The sequence below is a fragment of the Erythrolamprus reginae genome, chromosome 5 (genome assembly GCF_031021105.1).
Source record: "Erythrolamprus reginae isolate rEryReg1 chromosome 5, rEryReg1.hap1, whole genome shotgun sequence".
Taxonomy (NCBI): domain Eukaryota; kingdom Metazoa; phylum Chordata; class Lepidosauria; order Squamata; family Dipsadidae; genus Erythrolamprus; species Erythrolamprus reginae.
In genome coordinates, this window is record NC_091954.1 from 35,694,795 (window position 1) to 35,715,162 (window position 20,368).

Consider the following 20,368-nt stretch of genomic DNA (forward strand, 5'->3'; position numbering starts at 1 on the left):
TGCCCCCCAACTGCAACTGGACTCTGTTGTATTTTCTTAAAGTTTCGTAAGAAGAGTCTCATTGTTGGGTTCATCCCCAACAATGAGACTCCTGTCTCATTGACCCTTTTTTGCCGGTAATTCAATACTGTACAGCGCTGCATCATCCTATTGGGAGGGGGAAAGATTCCTCCTTCCCGTATCTCACTGCGCAGGCGCTCCGCTCCAGCAACACTCCGCCCCCTCCCCGGATGCGTGCGCACCTGAGTTGTTCCGCCCCCTGCCTGTTGCTGGTTTGCCGGCCGCTGACGTAGTGCCTTCCTTTCTCCACGCCCCCCACGCCCCTCCTCCCCGCCGCCGCTTGGGCGCTCCCTGCCGCCTCACCGGGAAGACTCCGCCGCCGCTGGCCCAATGGCGGCGGGTGCTGCTGGGCTTTAAGCCCGTAGGGGCTTTAGGCATGGCCGGGCGGCGGGGCACGGGGGGCGGCGGGGCGTTGGCGCTTGGTCCTTTGGGGGAGATGCTGCAGCACCAGCAGCCGCCTCCGTCGTGCTGCGTCGGGGGAGCCGCGTCGGAGCCTGCCCGCGAGCTCTTCGAGGCTTGCCGGAATGGCGACGTGGAGCGCGTGAAGCGGATGGTGAGGCCCGAGAACGTCAATGGCAGAGACACGGCCGGCAGAAAGTCCAGCCCCCTCCATTTCGCCGCAGGTAACTGACCCCTGGCGCCCGCGCAGATCCCACCCCGCCTCGGGCTCTTCCCGCGTTCGCGGGCGCATGGTTGGCAATGTAGCAATCGCTCCCCCCCACCCACCCCCCGCGCAAAAGCAGGTGTTGGTGTTGTACGTCTCTGGCTCTGTCTGGGCAGATATTGGGGACGGCCGTCTGGGCATTTTATTTATTTGGCGTATGGCATGCCTGGGCGTATCGATAATAAAAGAGAGAGAGAGAGCCAAGGAATATAACAGGAGAGAAAACTGGCCATTAACGTGGTTAATCTTCATTGAAAATGAATGTTGAACTGCAGTGGGAAGCTCCAGAATGGATTTGGGAAGGAAAGGACTAAAATTAAAAATAAATAAATAAAGCAAAGTTAAAGGGGGGAGGGGTTTCGCTTTGTAATATGGGACTAGAATTCAAAGGTATACTGCTGGGGGGGGAAATAAAGGGAACGCTCAAATGACACATCCTAGATCTGAATGAATGAAATATTCTCATTGAATACTTTGTTCTGTACAACAGCATGAAATTGATTGTCAATCAGTGTTGCTTCCTAAATGGACAGTTTGATTTCACAGAAGTTTGATTTACTTGGAGTTATATTGCGTTGTTTAAATGTTCCCTTTTTTTTTTGAGCAGTGTATTTGAAGTTTGAAGTTTTATTGGATTTATATGCCGCCCCTCTCCGAAAACTCGGGGCGGCTAACAACAATCATGAAAATATACAATAAAATCCAATACTAAAAGCAAATTAAAACCCCTTAATATATAAAAACCAAACATACATACAAACATACCATGTATACAGTTGTAACGGCGTAGGGGGAGAAAAAAGTCTTAATTCCCCCATGCCTGGCGGCAGAGGTGGGTTTTAAGTAGCTTACGAAAGGCAAGGAGGGTGGGGGCAATTCTAATCTCTGGGGGGAGTTGGTTCCAGAGGGTCAGGGCCACCACAGAGAAGGCTCTTCTGGGTCCCGCCAAGCGGCATTGTTTACTTGACGGGACCCGGAAAAGACCCACTCTGGGGGACCTAACTGGCCGCTGGGATTCGGGCGGCAGAAGGCGGTCCCTGAGGTAATCAGGTCCGGTGCCATGAAGGGCTTTATAGGTCATAACCAACACTTTGAATTGTGACCGGAAACTGATCGGCAACCAATGCAGACTGCGGAGTGTTGGTGTGACATGGGCATATTTAGGGAAGCCCATGATTGCTCTCGCAGCTGCATTCTGCATGATCTGAAGTTTCCGAACACTTTTCAAAGGTAGCCCCATGTAGAGAGCGTTACAGTAGTCGAGCCTCGAGGTGATGAGTGAGTGTGAGCAGTGACTCCCGGTCCAGATAGGGTCGCAACTGATGCACCAGGCGAACCTGGGCAAACGCCCCCCTCGCCACAGCTCAAAGATGTTTCCCTAATGTGAGCTGTGGATCGAGGAGGACGCCCAAGTTGCGAACCCTCTCTGAGGGGGTCAATGATTCTCCCCCCAGGGTGATGGACGGACAGATGGAATTGTCCTTGGGAGGCAAGACCCACAGCCACTCCGTCTTGTCTGGGTTGAGTTTGAGTTTGTTGACACCCATCCAGGCCCCAACAGCCTCCAGGCACCGGCACATCACTTCCACTGCTTCGCTGACTGGACATGGGGTGGAGATGTATAGCTGAGTATCATCGGAATATTGATGATACCTCACCCCATGCCCTTGGATGATCTCACCCAGCGGTTTCATGTAGATGTTAAATAGCAAGGGGGAGAGGACCGACCCCTGAGGCACCCCACAAGGGAGAAACCTAGAGGTCGACCTCTGACCCCCCCACTAACACCGACTGCGACCGACCGGAGAGGTAGGAGGAGAACCACTGAAGGACAGTGCCTCTCACTCCCAACCCCTCCAGCCGGCGCAGAAGGATACCATGGTCGATGGTATCGAAAGCCACTGAGAGGTCAAGAAGCACCAGGACAGAGGACAAGCCCCTGTCCCGGGCCCGCCAGAGATCATCCATCAACGCGACCAAAGCAGTTTCCGTGCTGTAGCCGGGCCTGAATCCAGACTGCTGAGGACCTAGATAATCGGCTTCTTCCAAGGACCGCTGGAGTTGGAGCGCCACCACCTTCTCGACAACCTTCCCCATAAAGGGAAGGTTGGAGACTGGACGGTAGTTATTAAGCACGGCTGGGTCCAGGGAAGGCTTCTTGAGGAGGGGGCGCACAAGTGCCTCCTTATAAAGGGCCGGGCAGGACCCCCTCCCCAAGGAGGCATTGACAATCTCCTGGGCCCAGCTCCGTGTCACCTCTCGACTGGCCGAAACCAACCAAGAGGGACACGGATCCAGTAAACAGGTGGCGGAGCTCACAGCTCCACTGGCCTTGTCCACTTCATCAGGTGTCACCAAGTCAAACTCCTCCCAGACAGATGGACAAAGACATTTAGCCCCAGTCACCTCGACTGACTCGTTGTCAGTCGACTCTGTTTTACAATTGGAGTCGAGGTCAGCTCGGATCCGAGCGATTTTATCAGCAAAAAACGTGTCCTCAGTCCTCAGCACTGCTCTGTAAGGGCTCCCCAACTCCCCCCTGATTAAGAAGGGAGTGGGTCACCCTAAACAGAGCGGCCGGGCGGGATTCTGCTGATGCAATCAAGGCGGCATGATACGCGCATCTTGCCGCCTTGAGCGCCACTTTGTAAGTCTTAATATGAGCTCTTACAAGTGTTCGATCGGATTCGGACTTACTCTTCCTCCATCGCTTCTCTAGACCAGAGGTCCCCAACCGCCGGTCCGCGGACCGGGACCGGGCCGTTGGGGTTTTCCAGCCGGTCCGCGGCGGCGCTGCCCTCCCGGCAGAGGATATTATGCAGGACAGGGTGGGGCGTCGGGCAGGGCGGGGAGAATCAGGAGGCTCCTTTGGCGGCTGGGGGCTGCCTGGCTTTGTGATTTTGGCTGGGGGGGAGTTAGGAAGGTCCTACTTCTCCCCCCCCAGCCAAAAACTCAAAGCCTATCTGCTGGATACGGGCGATGAGCGGGACGAGCGGCGCCGAAGCCGGTGGCTGTGGCAGCTGCTGCAAGAGTTTTCCGCGCCGCTCTGTCCCACTCATCGCCCGTATCCAGCAGATAGGCTTTGAATTTTTGGCTGGGGGGGGGAGAAGTAGGACCTTCCTAACTCCCCCCCCAGCCAAAATCACAAAGCCAGGCAGCCCCCAGTCGCGAGGTGCCCCCTCCCCTCCCATGGAGCCCTGCCCTGTTTGGTGCCCACTGGCCGGGCAACGGCCTCCCTCCCTCCCTGCCTCGTGTTTGCAGAGCTCCGCCGGGCAAAGTTTGGATGCCTTCCGGGCGCACGCACACATCCACACCTCCACCCCCACCCCCCGGGAGGAATTCGCCCCCTGCCCAGAATTGGCCAGCCCAGCAACGCTGCCCTGCTCCCTTCGGAGGTGCGGAGAGGGCGGGGAGAGGAATTTAACCCCGAAAGTGGCCGGGGTTGCGCAGAAATTCCCCCAACCTTCGCTGGTTTCGGGCCAGGGAAGAGGGGGCCGTGTTTACCTGGCTGATTCGGGGATGAGAGACCACCAGGAGTTCCGCAAGGCTGCGTGACCTGGATTGGGAAGTCCGAAAAAGACCCCCGGGATGGGTGAGTGGAGGGAGAGGGAGAAAGAGAGAGAGAGAGGGGGGGGAGAAAGAGAGGGAAAGAGATAGCAAGAGAGGGAGAGAGAGAAAGAGATAGGGAGAGAGGGGGGAGAGAAAGAGATAGCAAGAGAGGGAGAGAGAGAAAGAGAGAGGGAGAGAGGGGGGAGAGAGAGAGGGAGAGGGAGAAAGAGAGAGGGAGAGAGGGGGGAGAAAGAGAGAGAAAGAGATAGCAAGAGAGGGAGAGAGAGAAAGAGAGAGGGAGAGAGGGGGGAGAGAAAGAGATAGCAAGAGAGGGAGAGAGAGAAAGAGAGGGAGGGGGAGAAAGAGAGAGGGAGAGAGAGAAAGAGAGAGGGAGAGGGGGGATAGATAGCAAGAGAGGGAGAGAGGGAAAGAGGGGGGAGAGAGGGGGCAGAGAAAGAGAGAGGGAGAGAGAGAGAGGAGATAAAGGAAGAGGAGAGATAGAAAGGAAGAGAGAGAAAGAAAGAGGGATAGAGAGTGAGAGATGCTCAGTGAGCCTTTCTTTGAAGTTTTCTTTCTTTCTTTCTCTCTTTCTTTTGCTCTCTTGCTCTCTTGCTCTTTCATTCTTTTTTCTCTCTCTTGCTTTCTTTCTCTTGCTTTCTCTCCTTCCTTCCCTCCTTCCATTTCTTTCATTCCCCCTCTCTATTTTTATTTCTCTTTCATTCTCTTTCTTTCTTGCTTGCTTTCTTTCTTGCTCTTTTTCTTTCTCTCTTTTACCTTCCCTTCCTCTATTTCTTCTTTTCTTTCTCCTTCCTACCTTCTTCCCTCCCTCCCTTCCTTCAGTCTTTCCTCTCTTACTCTCCCCTTTCATAGGTTTCCTTGCTTCCTTCCTCTGTTCCTGTCCCTTCCCCCTTTCTTTCTTTCTTTCTTTCCTTCCTTCCTTCCTTTCCTCCCTCCATTTCTTGCTTTCCTTTTCCTTCCTCCCTTCTTTCCTCCCTCATTCCCTTCTTTCACTCCTTCCTCTCTTACTCTCCCCTTTCACCCCTCCCCAAAGAAGGTAAATTTCATACATAATTGGTATGTCGCAAAATAAAGTAGTTTTAAAATGGCGGGGAGGGGGCCCCCCCAGAAACTTAGGCTGTATGGGGCCCCAAAATTCCTGATGGCGGCCCTGGCTCCACCCCTCCATAACCCCACCCCCATATGACCAAAGCCCCCACCACCACCGGGCCATGGAAAACTGGTCTAGCTTAAAGCCGGTCCCTGGTGCAAAAAAGGTTGGGGACCTCTGCTCTAGACGTCTCTTCTGTATTTCTAAATACAGGCAGTCCTTGAGTTGCAGCTGTTTGTTTGTTTGTTTATAATTTATATGCTGTCCAGCTCTGAAGACTGGTCAAAAATTAGTGACCGCTCAGAGTTATGACACTGAAAAAACGTGAGCGAATGACCCATTTTTCACACTTGCAACCTTTGAAACTTTACGGGGTTAAATTTCAGATGCTTGGCAATCATCCCATACTTATGACGGTTGCGACCTTTCGGCAAGCAAAGTCAATGGGAAAGTCAAATTCCCTTAATAGCCGGGGTACTGGCTTAACAACTGCAGCTATTCACTTGACAATTCTGGCAAGGATGGTCGTAAAATGAGGCAAAATTAACTCAACTGTCTCACTTAGCAACATAAATTTGGAGCTCAGTTGTGGTCTTAAATCAAGGACTTGAAAAATAAAATGGTGCTAGGAGAAGTAAAGAGAATGAGACTGACCCTTGAAAGAAAAGAACAATCTGGAGAGTGGAATGGCTACTATAACATCTTCATATCTCTTATTGCCATTTATGTGGAGTAGAAAGGTGCTTTGAGGATTGTTTCTTTCTACTACCAGAAGGGAGAAGGATGAGCATAGATAAATAATGATGCACGCACATACATATAGCCTAAGATAAGGATGGGCCTGTTTTGACTTCCTGGTATGTCTATACCGCCTCCAAATACCTGCATGTATTTCACAATTGGTGGAAAACTGAGGCAGAGCTGCAAATCATCTGATTAATATCGCAAATCAGCCCTCTTAAAAATTCCCCGTGGTTGTTTCAAACAAATATTAAAAGCAAAGGAGAAAAAGATAGGGTTAGAAGGCTTCTATCGAAACTAAATATTCTATTTACTCAGCTACCTAGAAAGACCTGAAACTACTGAAATATTGTGACATGCTAGCAACCCCAAAGGATACCAGGATTTATGGTGTGGCACAAAAAGCTGTACATATACTGTATTTAGAAGGACTAATATTCAGCGGTATCCAAGAGCTATTTTCCCTTCTAAAAATGTAACCTGAAGAGAAAATTGCTTATGACTGATAATTATCCTTGATTTTTCCAATTTGTTCATTTCTAAAAATAATTGTTTTTTTTCACTCTCCATAATCCCAGAGTTTTGTTAGAAATGTTATGTTTCTTATTTGAAGAATTACCCTTCAGCCTTTATTTTGTTTAGTGATTCTGTACTAGATCAAATACTTCTTTTTCTTTCAGGTTTTGGTCGGCGAGATGTAGTAGAATACTTGCTCCAGAGTGGTGCTAATGTACATGCCCGAGATGATGGAGGACTCATTCCACTTCATAATGCTTGCTCCTTTGGTCATGCTGAAGTTGTCAATCTTCTCCTGCGCCATGGTGCAGATCCTAATGCAAGAGATAATTGGAATTATACTCCTCTTCATGAAGCTGCCATCAAAGGCAAAATTGATGTCTGCATAGGTAACACTTTGATATTTTTTTCCAGTGATTTCTACATAAAAAGTTCAAGAAACTTTCTTAGCATAAACCAGACCTCCAAACTATCCAAGTCAAATTGACATTCTTGATTTAAAGTACATAATCAGATATTTTTGAGTTTTTGTTTGTTAAATTCATTGAATTTTGTGGGTGTTGCAAAAAAAAAAATCCTATTATTTTGCTTAAGTTTGTGGGAAGTTGGCTGAGGAATTAATAATACGATCAGCATTAAAAATAGTTTAGGAGTTTATCCTTTATTGTGTGCCTGGAAATATAATTAGCAGCCCAATATAACCTTATTCCTTGATCCATAAACATTTTGGAGTAAACTACTATATTATTTGGAATTTGTCCTGATATGATTTTGTAGTCCTAGGCTCAGAGTTGCAGTTTCCATATTTTTTTTTGCCAGAGGGAAGAGACTGATGCAAGATAAACATTTTCTGTTCCAGCTGGGGGAGAGAGAGGGGGGGAGGGAGAAGGAGAGATAAACATACAGATAGTAGCAAAGGAAAAGAAATGTTTCCATTATAGATAGCACTTAAAATGTGGTATAAGAATTTATTCCTGAAAGATATTTTGCAAGCTTGTTCTGCTCCTTTATTATCGTTTTCCTTGGTTCTTGCTACACAGAAATATGAAAATATTCTTAGACTTTCAAAATAAATGTTAAATTTTGTCAATTTGCTAGATTGTATTGAGTATTCAATTTTATTGCTCTAGAAAATTGTAATGTATTATGAATTAGAGTATTTTCATGTTACTTTTTTAGTTCTTTTAAGTAAAAGAGCATCAAAATTTAATAAAAATATATGGGAATTTATGTGTTCATTTCTGTAAATAGACGTATTTCAAATATATGCTACTACAATTTATCTTTATTAATAATGGTAATATAATTCTCAATCTCAACATAAGAGATCATTTAAGAAGTCTTGTAGAAGAAATAGTTTCTTTGCTACAATTTTTGCGTAATTGAATGTCTGATTATGTCTGGTTATCTAGTACTTGAGTAACTACTTAAATTAATTACAAAAAATAAATTAATTTCCAGTTCCATGTATTCCTTGAAAAAGTTTGTGTCCATTTCCCTGAAAATTTAGCAAAGTAGCACCTGAATTGGCCAGCTCTTTTTACAAACAATATGTAACATAGCTATCTGGAATCTGAAGATCAGGAACTTGAATATTTAAGGAAATTTTACCAATGTGGCTTTCTGAATTTCATCATCTTTTTTGAAAAAAAAATTAAGTAAAGATAGTTATTCAACATGGCCAAAGAAATGTACATGCAGATGATTTGAATATTTGAGGGGAAGCTGTTTAGCATAAATATGAATTAAAGAAGCAGCTTGGGATATTAATTTAGCCTGGCTGTATTTGGTATATTTGTGTTTATAAATATCCCATTAGATAAATTAATCACAATAGGGCATTGATTGGACTAAGAGATGGGAGTTGGCATGATCCTTCAGGGAGCATTGTGGGTAAAGGTAAATGTCAATCCCTGTTCCTATTCTACCTTAGCTACTGCACTTCACTGACAGATACATCTCAAAAAGTATGAGGAATAGTCATTGTTGGTTTTGAGATATTAGTTGCCTGCTGGAAGTCTAAGCATTCTACCACAGGATTTTAAATATATTCCTGTTCCTTTTAGTATTGTTGCAACATGGTGCTGATCCAAGTATCCGTAATACTGATGGAAGAACAGCACTTGACTTAGCAGATCCATCAGCAAAAGCAGTGCTTACAGGTGGGTAGAATCTTCCATAGTACATTACTTGTAATTATCTTTTTTCTATGCTTGATGGAATTTGAGCGTGGTATATATAGTTATTAATATTATTTATTAAATTTATTAAATAATCATGCTTCCACGACGATTCTGAACAAATATCAGTATCCACTTCAAAATAAAACAATACATGTATCACATGTCTGAAAAAGTAATATAACACTTTCAGAAACTAGTCTTTCACCAAAAGGGTCTCTCACCCACATAGCCAACAGTCTGAAGAAAGAACAAAATTTTTAAAAGTTTGTTTGAATAGAGTCCTGGGAAGAGCATATTGGTGAATATCATTGCACAAAGCAGATCTGATTCCTATCTCCAATGAGATGACACTATTTAATTGATAAGACCTAGAGCAGTGATGGTGAACCTTTTTTTGGTTTGCATGCCAAAAGGGATTTATTTATTTATTATTTATTTATTATTTAGATTTGTATGCCGCCCCTCTCCGCAGACTCGGGGCGGCTCACAGCAAAGTGAAAACAATTTACAACAAATCTAAATTACTATTTAAAAATATTTTTAAAACCCCATTTTCTAAACAAACATACATACAGACATACCATTCATAAATTGTAAATGCCCGGGGGAGATGTCTCAGTTCCCCCATGCCTGACGACAAAGGTGGGTCTTAAGGAGCTTACGGAAGGCAAGGAGAGTAGGGGCAGTTCTAATCTCCGGGGGGAGTTGGTTCCAGAGGGCCGGGGCCGCCACAGAGAAGGCTCTTCCTCTGGGGCCCGCCAACCGACATTGTTTAGTTGACGGGACCCGGAGAAGGCCCACTCTGTGGGACCTAATTGGTCGCTGGGATTCGTGCGGCAGCAGGCGGTCTCGGAAGTATTCTGGTCCAGTGCCATGAAGGGCTTTAAAGGTCATAACCAACACTTTCAATTGTGACCGGAAATTGATCGGCAACCAATGCAGACTGCGGAATGTTGGTGAAACATGGGCATACCTAGGTAAGCCCATGACTGCTCTCGCAGCTGCATTCTGCACGATCTGGAGTTTCCGAACACTTTTCAAAGGTAGCCCCATGTAGAGAGCATTACAGTAGTCGAACCTCGAGGTGATGAGGGCATGAGTGACTGTGAGCAGTGAGTCCCGGTCCAGATAGGGCCGCAACTGGTGCACCAGGCGAACCTGGGAAAACGCCCCCCTCGCCACAGCTAAAAGATGGTTCTCTAATGTGAGCTGTGGATCAAGGAGGACACCCAAGTTGCGGACCCTCTCCGAGGGGGTCAATAATTCCCCCCCCCAGGGTAATGGAAGGACAGATGGAATTGTCTTTGGGAGGCAAAACCCACAGCCACTCCGTCTTATCCGGGTTGAGTTTGAGTCTGTTGACACCCATCCAGGCCCCAACAACCTCCAGACACCGGCACATCACTTCCACTGCTTCGTTGACTGGACATGGGGTGGAGATGTAAAGCTGGGTATCATCAGCGTACTGATGATACCTCACCCCATGCCCTTGAATGATCTCACCCAGCGGTTTCATGTAGATATTAAATAGCAGGGGGGGGAGGACCGACCCCTGAGGCACCCCGCAATGGAGAGACCTCGGGGTCGACCTCTGACCCCCCACTAACACCGACTGCGACCGACCGGAGAGGTAGGAGGAGAACCACTGGAGAACAGTGCCTCCCACCCCCAACCCCTCCAGCTGGTGCAGAAGGATACCATGGTCGATGGTATCGAAAGCCGCTGAGAGGTCAAGAAGCACCAGGACAGAGGATAAACCCCTGTCCCGGACCCGCCAGAGATCATCCATCAATGCGACCAAAGCGGTTTCCGTGCTGTAACCGGGCCTGAAACCAGACTGCTGGGGACCTAGATAATCGGCTTCTTCCAAGGACCGTTGGAGCTGGAGTGCCACCACCTTCTTGACAACCTTCCCCATAAAGGGAAGGTTGGAGACTGGACGGTAGTTATTGAGTACGGCTTCTTGAGGAGGGGGCGCGCGAGCGCCTCTTTATAGGATGATGGAAAGGATCCCCTCCCCAAGGAAGCGTTAACAATCTCCTGGACACAGCTCCGTGTCACCTCCCTGCTGGCCGAAACCAGCCAGGAGCGACACGGGTCCAGTAAACAGGTGGCGGAACTCACAGCTCCAATGGCCTTGTCCACTTCATCAGGTGTCACCAGATCAAACTCTTCCCAGACAGGTGGACAAGTACGGGCCCCAGTCACCTCGACTGACTCGTTGTCAGCCGACTCTGTTTTCCAATTGGAGTCGAGGTCCGCCCGGATCTGAGCGATTTTATCAGCGAAAAACGTGTTAAAATCCTCGGCACTACTCTGCAAGGGCTCCCCAACTCCCCCCTGGTTAAGAAGGGAGTGGGTCACCCTAAACAGAGCGGCCAGGCGGGATTCTGCTGATGCAATCAAGGCGGCATTATACGCGCATCTTGCTGCCTTGAGCGCCACTTTGTAAGTCTTAATAAAAGCTCTTACAAGTGTTCGATCAGATTCAGAGTTACTCTTCCTCCATCACTACTCTAGACGTCTCTTCTGTCGTTTCAACTCCCGGAGCTCCTCGTTGAACCATGGAGCTCTACGGGGTCTAGCACCACGGAGAGGTCGCAAAGGCGCAATCCGATCAAGAGCCTCCGCTGCAGCCTTGTTCCATGCTTCCGCAAGAGAATCCGCCGAACTGTGGACGAGTGCATCTGGAATAACCCCAAGCACCGTCTGAAAGCCCTCTGGGTCCATCAGGTGTCTTAATTGGTTCCACCTCCCTGCGGGGAAGGATTGGAGCCAGGAAGTCAAGCCATAGTAGAAAATGGTCTGACCATGACAAAGGCAATACTTCTAAGCCCCTTAGTCTCAGACCATTGCTCAATTGCTCAGAGAGGAATACCATGTCGGGTGTGTGCCTCCCTCGTGAGTCGGACCCTGAATTACTTGAGTCAGGTCCATGGCTGTCATGGTGGCCATGAACTCCTGTGCCAGTCCAGAGGCTTCGCCGAGTGACGGCAGGTTGAAGTCCCCCAAGACAATAAGTCTGGGGAACTCCACCGCCAACCCGGCTACCTCCTCGAGCAGCACAGGCAGGGCTTTTGACACGCAGCTGGGAGGCAGGTACGTGAGAACCAAGCCCACCTGAACCCCTAAGTCCAACTTCATCAAGAGAGACTCGCAACCCACAATCTCTGGAGCAATGAGTCTACGTAGGCAAAGGCTCTCCCTGGCTATAATAGCCACTCCTCCCCCCCTTCCCTGGGGTCGAGGTTGATGCCATATCTGAAACCCAGCTGCGCAAATTTCAGAGAGAGGAACTCCTCCCTCTGGGCCCAACCAGGTTTCAGTAATACATGCCAGGTCGGCCTCCTCATCCAGGATTAAATCCCGGATGAGGAGAGCTTTATTTACCACCGACCTGGCATTAAGCAGCAGCAACCTGAGCCCAGGGCCAGAATGTGCCCACACCCATTCCCTTCCCCTCCATACATGTGCAGCCTCCCTGCACATGTGCACGGGCCTCACTGAAGCCTGAGACAGTGAAAAAACTAGCAAACCGGAAGTTTGGACTTCCTGTTTGCCCATTGTGCTGTTTTTCGCAATCCGGAACTTCTGGTTTGCCCGTTGGCCTGTTTTTGCACTCGAGAGTTGGCCTAGAGTGTGAAATGTCCAGCTGATATTTTGGCCTTGGGGAAGGCCATTTCCCACTCCAGAAAAAGTTACACGTTTTTCATAAAATATTGTTTCCTGGATATCAGATCTGGTTAATATAGGAGTTCTATGCATCTATCTTAGTTATAATGAAGCCAAAGTAATATAAAATCTAAAGAAAATATATAGATTTTGGTATAGAGCTTTGTTATTTAAAAAATGAGAATTTTTAAAATTCCAAACATAAATGAAAAGGGTGTTTGTTTATTATTTTTATAAGTAACTGAAGACAGTGAACATACCCAAACAGCTTTCTTTTGCTATTTTCTCTACAAAAATCCTGTGAGTTGGGTTGGATTGAGAAAGAGTTAGTAGCCCTAAGCAGCGTTCCCTGTAAGCTGCGCGCGTGAGGACACGCGCCCTCCCAAATACCCCCCCCACACCTTTTTCCAGGGGCGCGCACTCCCCACCACCCTGCCAGCCCGCGGGGGGGCGGGGGCGGGGAGGCGCCGGCAGTAGAAGGAAAGGGAGCCGCCCCTGCCTCCCCACCGTGCCTCCGGCCCTCTCGTGCCCCTGGCCTCTCGGTGCTGCCCCCTGCCCGCCCGATCTGCCCCCTCTCCTCCTCTTCCGCCAGCTGCCCGGGAAAGCCTTGTGCCGGCCAGGAAAGCCGGCTTTCCGGGAAAGCAGCGCGCCTTTTAAACACGCTGCTTTCCTGCACCTCTTTCCTGGGGGGGGGAGTGGCTTCCTCCCCCCCCCCGCCCAGGAAAGAGTTGCAGCAGGAAAGCAGCGCATTTGAAAAGCGCGCTGCTTTCCCAGAAAGCCGGCTTTCCTGGCCAGCACAGGGCTTTCCCGGGCAGCTGGCTTGAGCCTTGTGCCAGTCAGCAAAGCCGGCTGCCCGCCGGAGACGTGGAGAGAAAGAAGGGAAAGAGAGGGAAGGAAAGAGGAGAGGAAAGAAGGAGGGAGGGAGGGAAGGAGGAGAGAGAAAAGTGAACGAGAGGGAGAGAGAAAGGGAGGAAGAGAGGAAGGAAGAGATAAATATAAAGGGAGAGAGGGAGAGGGAGATGGAGGGGAAGAGGAAAAGGAAGGAAAAGAGAGAGAAAGAGAAAAAAGTGGAAGGAAGAGAGAAGGGAAGGAAGGAAGGGAGAGAGAGAGAAAGAGAGAGAGAGAAAAGATAGGAAGGAAGAGAGAGAGTGAGAGAACAAGAAAGAGAGTGAGAGAGGAGAGAGGAAGGGAGAGAGAGAGAGGAAGAAAGCAAGAGAGAGGAGTGGAAGGAAGAAAGAGAGAGAGAGAAATGATAGAATAAAGGGGAGAAAAAAAGAGAAATGAGAAAATGATTGAGGCAGAGAATGACAGGAAAGAGAGAGAAACAGAGAGAGAAGTGACTCCTGATTTAAAGCATATGGTAAAAGCACTTAAATAATAACAGAGGAAAAACCCCCCAGCCCTCACCTGTTTTTATTAATAGTTATGTTTTTGGATTTGCTGGTTGTTTTAGTTTTAATAGTAATAGAGTTTGGTTTTGTTTTATTATTAATTTCTTTTAATAAAAAAGAAGGGATTTATTATTTATTTATATTTGTTTGTTTGTTTGTATATTTATTTATTTTATTTATTTATTTATTTAATGCCGCCCAGTCCCAAGGGGACTGCCGCTCAGACACTATACTTTTCCGCCCACCCCGAAAAAAATTAGAGGGAACATTGGCCCTAAGCCATCAATTGGTTTTCATGGCTAAGGTGTGACTCACAGTCTTCCTCTTTGCCTTATAGAGGTAGTCCACAAACAGTTCATTTAGTGACCGTTCGAAGTTACAACACTGAAAAAAATGTCTTATTTTTCACGCTTACAACTATTGCAGCAGCCCCGCGGACACATGATCAAAATTCAGATACTCGGCAACTAATATTTATGACAGTTGTAGTGTCTGGATCATGTAATCACGTGGATCAGCATGAAATTGCATTAAACAAGTCTGTTGTTTCATTAGACTATTTCAATTCTAATGCTGAACCTGAAATGAGACAAGATGGAATCTTATTTTTTTGTTTGTTCCCCATTGGGAGGGGTTCCTAGTGATGAAAATAAGTTAGATACTGAATTAACTGAAACCCAGATTACAGAAAAATTGGCTGTGAACATGACTATTAATGTTTCCACATACAGTGGAACCCCGACATAAGAGCTGCTCTACTTAAGAGCAACTCGAGATAAGAGCTGGGAGGGGAGAGATATTTTTGTTCTACTTACAAGCCCAAATTCGAGATACAAGCGCCAAGGAGCTGTCTCCTGAAGCCAAACGCTAACTTCCGCGTTCGGCTTCAGGAGACAGCTGCGAAGCGGCGCGCGTGTTTTAAAAGGTTGCAGCCGGCCTGGGGGGCTCGGGGGGGTGCTTGCAGCTTTCTTTCTTGCTCTTTTTCTTTCTCTCTTTTACCTTCCCTTCCTCTATTTCTTCTTTTCTTTCTCCTTCCCACCTTCTTCCCTCCCTCCCTCCCTTCACTCATTCCTCTCTTACTCTCCCCTTTCATAAGTTTCCTTGCTTCCTTCCTCTGTTCCTGTCCCTTCCCTCTTTCCTTCCTTCCTTCCCACCCTCCGTCCATTCATTCACCCATTCCTCTCTTGATCGCTTAAAGACGGTCCCTGGTGCAAAAAGGGTTGGGGACCTCTGTCCTACAGGATTGGGTGGCAGAGAAGTTGAACATATGTAAATTTAAAAGTTTAAGAAAGTTTACAAGTTAAGTGAAAGAGACTTCATTATTCATTTATATGTACATGTACATTTCTTCATTAAAAACATGTCTTTCTGCATAATTTAGAGTAACTTTGTGAGTTTTTTGAGGGCTGGAACCAATTAAAATTATTTACATTAATTCCTATGGGGAAAAGTCGTTCGAGATAAGAGCTGCTCGACTTAAGAGCCCAGGTCCGGAACGAATTAAACTCGTATCTCGAGGTACCACTGTACTTTAGAATGTATAGTAAACAGTCATAACAAAAGTTTTATACACAGTCAGATGATAAACATGGTCTCCACACAGACACAGCCTATGTGTATTAACAGCCACAAATTGTTTTATGCAAAATAAAATACTTAATAAAATGACATCAGGCAGGTAGTCAACTTCAGCCCGTTTTTTAATTTATTATATGTATATACTGCTCATATCCTTGATAAGGTGACTCTAATTTACTTGGAGCATGTGCTTAATTGGCTGTCCTTTGCCTCAACCTTTCTTAGTTAGCTCCAATCAGTGGCTGCAGGGACAGAAGCCGTGCCTGCTATTTTATTAGCTTGCACAGTCTGAATCTCCATTGCAGGAGGTTTTAAAAAATAACAAATCTATTTGCAGTTGTTTAAATCATTCTAACATCCATGGAATAAAACACCCCTCTTGTACTATTTTGAAGTTGGAAAATTGGGCCTATTCCTATCAGAAAAGAAAATAATTCTAAAAAAATGTGTACACGAATTGGAAAATCCTAAGATTGCTATGTTAATTTTCAGGTGAATACAAGAAAGATGAACTATTGGAAAGCGCCAGGTAGGTGATGTTAAGAAAACAAATTAATTTCATTCCTAGCATTTAGAGCTGTTGCAGGGTTTCCATGTGATCACCATTTGGGCACTTCATATTTATCTTCCAACAAACATTAATAAAGAAAAAAGTAAGAATAAAATTCTTTGGTGGTAGTATCTTCCTTAATGACCACAGAAATGACATCCCAAGTCTTCGGTAATTATGCAATGTTTCTTGTTGTGATGAGTTACCCGTCCATTTGTGGTCATTAGGCAAGGACTACCTGTGTGTAGATATCTATCCCATTATTTTGATGGGTGGGGAGATGAGTTGCAGATTAAGGGTATTGATGCATGTATCGCATCAAGGCAAGGTTAGCAGCACAATTCCTCTTCCACTTCCAACAACAGGATAATTGAGTAGATCTTTAGTTCCTTCAGGAGCATTTCTTAAATTTTAATTTGTTTCAAATGTAATGATCTCTTGTAATTAAAACTTTAGCTTGAGTAAGACTTGAAGATATTTTTTGATCCAATTTTATTGTTGTACATAATTATAAGTCTTGCATTATAACTAGTGTAAAAATATTTTAGATTTATACTTTCTAATAGTTTAAAATAAGGAAAAATAATAAGTTATGTCATCAAAAATGGCAGGAAAGAAGATGCTTGAAAATATTATACATTTATAGTACAATTATCTTTGCGCATGTAAGAGAATGAATAAGAGAGCCTGGATGCAGAATGAAAAAAAGGATCAGCCTAAAATATCTGTGTAGCAAACTATGTCCCAACTCCCCTTGAGTACCACTAACCCTTATCTAACTCTCATCAGGTGTTGACTTAGTTGGGAAGATTTCCTGTGCATAGGCTATTAGGAATAAATCAGCTTAATTGAACCCTCATATGTGATCTTCATCCCATTTGGAAGCAGTACCAATACTCACCTATATATGTCTGCAGATTAATATGTATACAGTATGTACAGTGGTACATCTACTTATGAACTTAATTCATTCCATGACCAGATTCTTAAGTAGAAAAGTTTGTAAAAAGAAGCAATTTTTCCCATAGGAATGAATGTAAAAGCAAATAATGCCTGCGATTTGGAAAACCACAGAGAGGGTGGAGGCCCTGTTTCCTCCCAGGAGATTCCTAGAGAGGCCCCATGGAGGCTTCTCCCCACCTTTTCCGGCCCTGTTTCCTCCCAGGAGATTCCTAGAGAGGCCCTACAGAGGCTTCTCCCCGCCTTTTCCAGTTACAGTTTCGGAGGCTTGGTTTTGTCAGTGGAAAATGGTTCTTGAGAAGAGGCAAAAAAATCTTGAACACCCAGTTCTTATCTAGAAAAGTTTGTAAATAGAGGCGTTCTTAGGTAGAGGTACCATTGTATACCTATTTCACAATACTTTTTCATTTGTGCCTTTGAATCAGTATTGACTTCAGACAAATGTCATGACAAGTCTCTATGGTGTTCATGGCAAGGTTTTTCAGAAGTAGTTTATAATTGCCTTCTTCGTAGGTCTGAAAAAGAATGATTGGCTCATTGTTACCCAGCTGGTTTTATGCCCAAGGCAGGACTTAAACTGAATCTCCCAGTTTCTATGCTGATGCTTTAAGTACTGTACCATGTGTTCTTTAAAAAGAATCATTAAATCTAAACCATTTAAGTAAATGGAGTTGAAGTATAACGAAACATGCAAAGCATAACAGGCAGAAAGCTAATTACACTTGTAAAATCAAGTCTAAAGATATATATTTAATAATTAGATTTAATATAGTAATAGTTTGGAGAGATAGGTAAAATAAATAAATTACTTTATCAGTTCAAGTTGAGTAAAATGAAAGTTGGCAGTTTGTAAAATGTTCATGAATATTAATTTTCTTTTTAGGAGTGGAAATGAAGAAAAACTAATGGCTCTTCTAACACCATTAAATGTCAATTGCCATGCAAGTGATGGCAGAAAGGTATTTTTAAAGATGTACATATTTTTGAATTAGCAAATTAAGAAAATAATATTAAAGATATTTGATAATATTTCATGTAATGTAATATTTAGCTTTGAGTTATCATATATATATATATATATTTACTTTATAGTGTTTATAAGAAATAAAAGTTTAATAGAACTTTTAAAAACTCAGGTAGCAATATTTCTAAGAAAACTGGGCTTGCTCAAGTCCTGTAATTACCACATCATAAAATATTACCAAGATAAGCATTAATTATATTTGTGCTTGCAGGAAGAATAAATGTAAATTGGTTGCCTTCTATGTTCATGTTGGTAGGAACTTTGTCCATAAAGTGAACATCCTCCAGATGTTTTATCATTGTTGGCTGTTTGCTGTAACTAACAACTAGGATGATCTTCATGCTGGGGATATATAGTATTGAGGTGTTGTTTGCTCATCCCTCCCAGAAACTCCCCTTCACCCATCAAGATGAGCCAGAAGACTAGGACTTGAGGAAAGGAGATGAACATTTAACAGATCATTCTTTTTTAAAAAATTAAAAGCTATTTTCTAAGTTATATTTGTTTGTTATATGTAAGTTTATTGTATTCAATCTTTTCTTTCTAGTCAACTCCATTACATCTAGCTGCTGGCTATAACCGTGTTAAAATAGTGCAGCTATTATTGCAACACGGAGCAGATGTTCATGCAAAGGATAAAGGGTGAGTGTCCAAGAAGATGGTGTGTTAGAGATTTTTATTAATATACAGCTTATATTTTCCTATATATTACCTGAAAAGAAAACAGTTCCACATTTCAGACAAAAGACAAAAAAAGTTTCACTATTCATTCCCTTTCATTTATCAGCTGCCTTATCAAATATGTCAACCATATGCATCATCTATGGTAGTTTTCTACCTAATCAACAATAATTACCAATCCCTTCTAAAATCAATCCTATTGGAGCTTATTTTCCCCAAGAAATAGGTATTTGTGACAAGTGTTTGTGTGCACCTCTATATATGGATATGCAATGGCCAGAGGCTGCATTCCAACTAAAGTTAATAGGATTAATAACTATTTAAAATTAATGAATATAAAGCAGTACAATTGACACTATACCTAGAGAAAGAATTCACAGATTTCTCTGCTAGAGATGGATCTAATTTGCCCATTTTTAGGAGACACAATTGTTAGAATGCAGCATTTGAGACTAGCTCATTGTTCACTACCAGGGGTTTCATTCTGACTGGTTCAAGTTGACTCAACCTTCCATCCTTCTGAGATCAGTAAAATGAGGAGCCAGATTTTTGTGGGCAATATACTGACTCTGTAAACTGCTTAGAGGGGACTGTGAAGCAGTATATAGGTGTTATTTCTATTGTTTTTTATCGATTTGGATAATCTTAGAGAGGATCCCCATGTACAGTCCATTACCATTCAACTATTAGGTGACTAACTGAAGGGTCTCCCATCCCATGTGATGTGCAACTTCATATATTAGATGGATATATATACAAAGATCCTGCAGACTATTAACATTGAATAGCTATTGGCAATTATAGTAAGAGTGGAGAAATGACATAATTTTCCCAGCCTTATCGTCAACACTTACTTTATATTTTGCCAAACATGTTTTTTATCTTCATTAATATTATGGATGTCTCTTCTGTCATTTCATTTCCTGGAGCTCCTTTGTAATAATAATAATAGTAATAGTAATAATAATAAATACTTTATTGTCATTGTATGTACTGTATATACACAGTATGTCTATGCAACAAAATATGTATGACGCTAAAGACCAATCTCAACATACATAACAATTCGAAAGAACATACAAATCCAATAAATAATAATACTCAACCTGCCACAATTTCCCACCTGAACCATCTAACATCCATACAACAGATCAAGTAGTATTGTCCAGCAGTTCACTGATAGTGACCCCCTAGTACATTGTTAAGTGCAATTATAGCTCTGGAATAAAAGCTGTTCAGAAAACGTGTGGTTCGAGTTTTAATTATTCTGTATCTTCTGCCAGAAGGCAACAGTCCAAAAAAGATCATAAGCAGGATGAGAAGAGTCTGTGAGAATGTTGTGCACCTTTCTAAAACAGCGAGATGTGAAGATATCATCCAGGGCTGGTAGCTGGAGCCCAATGACATTCTGGGCAGTTCTAATGATTCTCTATAAAACGTTTTTATCTGCTACGCTCCCATACCATGCAAGAATGCCATACGTTAGGACGGTCTCAATGGTGCTGCAATAGTAGGACAACAATAGATGCTGAGATAGATTTATCTTCCTGAGCATTCTTAGGAAGTACAGCCTCTAAACCAATGTGCATGCTGAGATCAGCACACAAGTAGACCATAAAGTAAATGTGGCCAGGGTCTCCATTATCTACCTGTTTTACAATTAACATTTGGCTGAACTGTCCATCAGATCC

General features: G+C 44.5%; 1 protein-coding gene across 1 annotated transcript in view; it reads left to right on the forward strand.

Moving 5' to 3' along the window:
* Window positions 1-293: 293 nt before the first annotated feature.
* Window positions 294-20,368, forward strand: part of TNKS2 (tankyrase 2) — a 48,171-nt gene continuing 28,096 nt past the window's right edge. Inside the window, exons 1-6 of the mRNA XM_070754207.1 lie at window positions 294-683; window positions 6,803-7,027; window positions 8,705-8,800; window positions 15,955-15,991; window positions 17,856-17,931; window positions 18,544-18,638. Of these exons, the coding sequence (XP_070610308.1) occupies window positions 437-683; window positions 6,803-7,027; window positions 8,705-8,800; window positions 15,955-15,991; window positions 17,856-17,931; window positions 18,544-18,638 (776 nt within the window). The 5' untranslated portion in view covers window positions 294-436. The remainder of the gene's footprint in view (window positions 684-6,802; window positions 7,028-8,704; window positions 8,801-15,954; window positions 15,992-17,855; window positions 17,932-18,543; window positions 18,639-20,368) is intronic.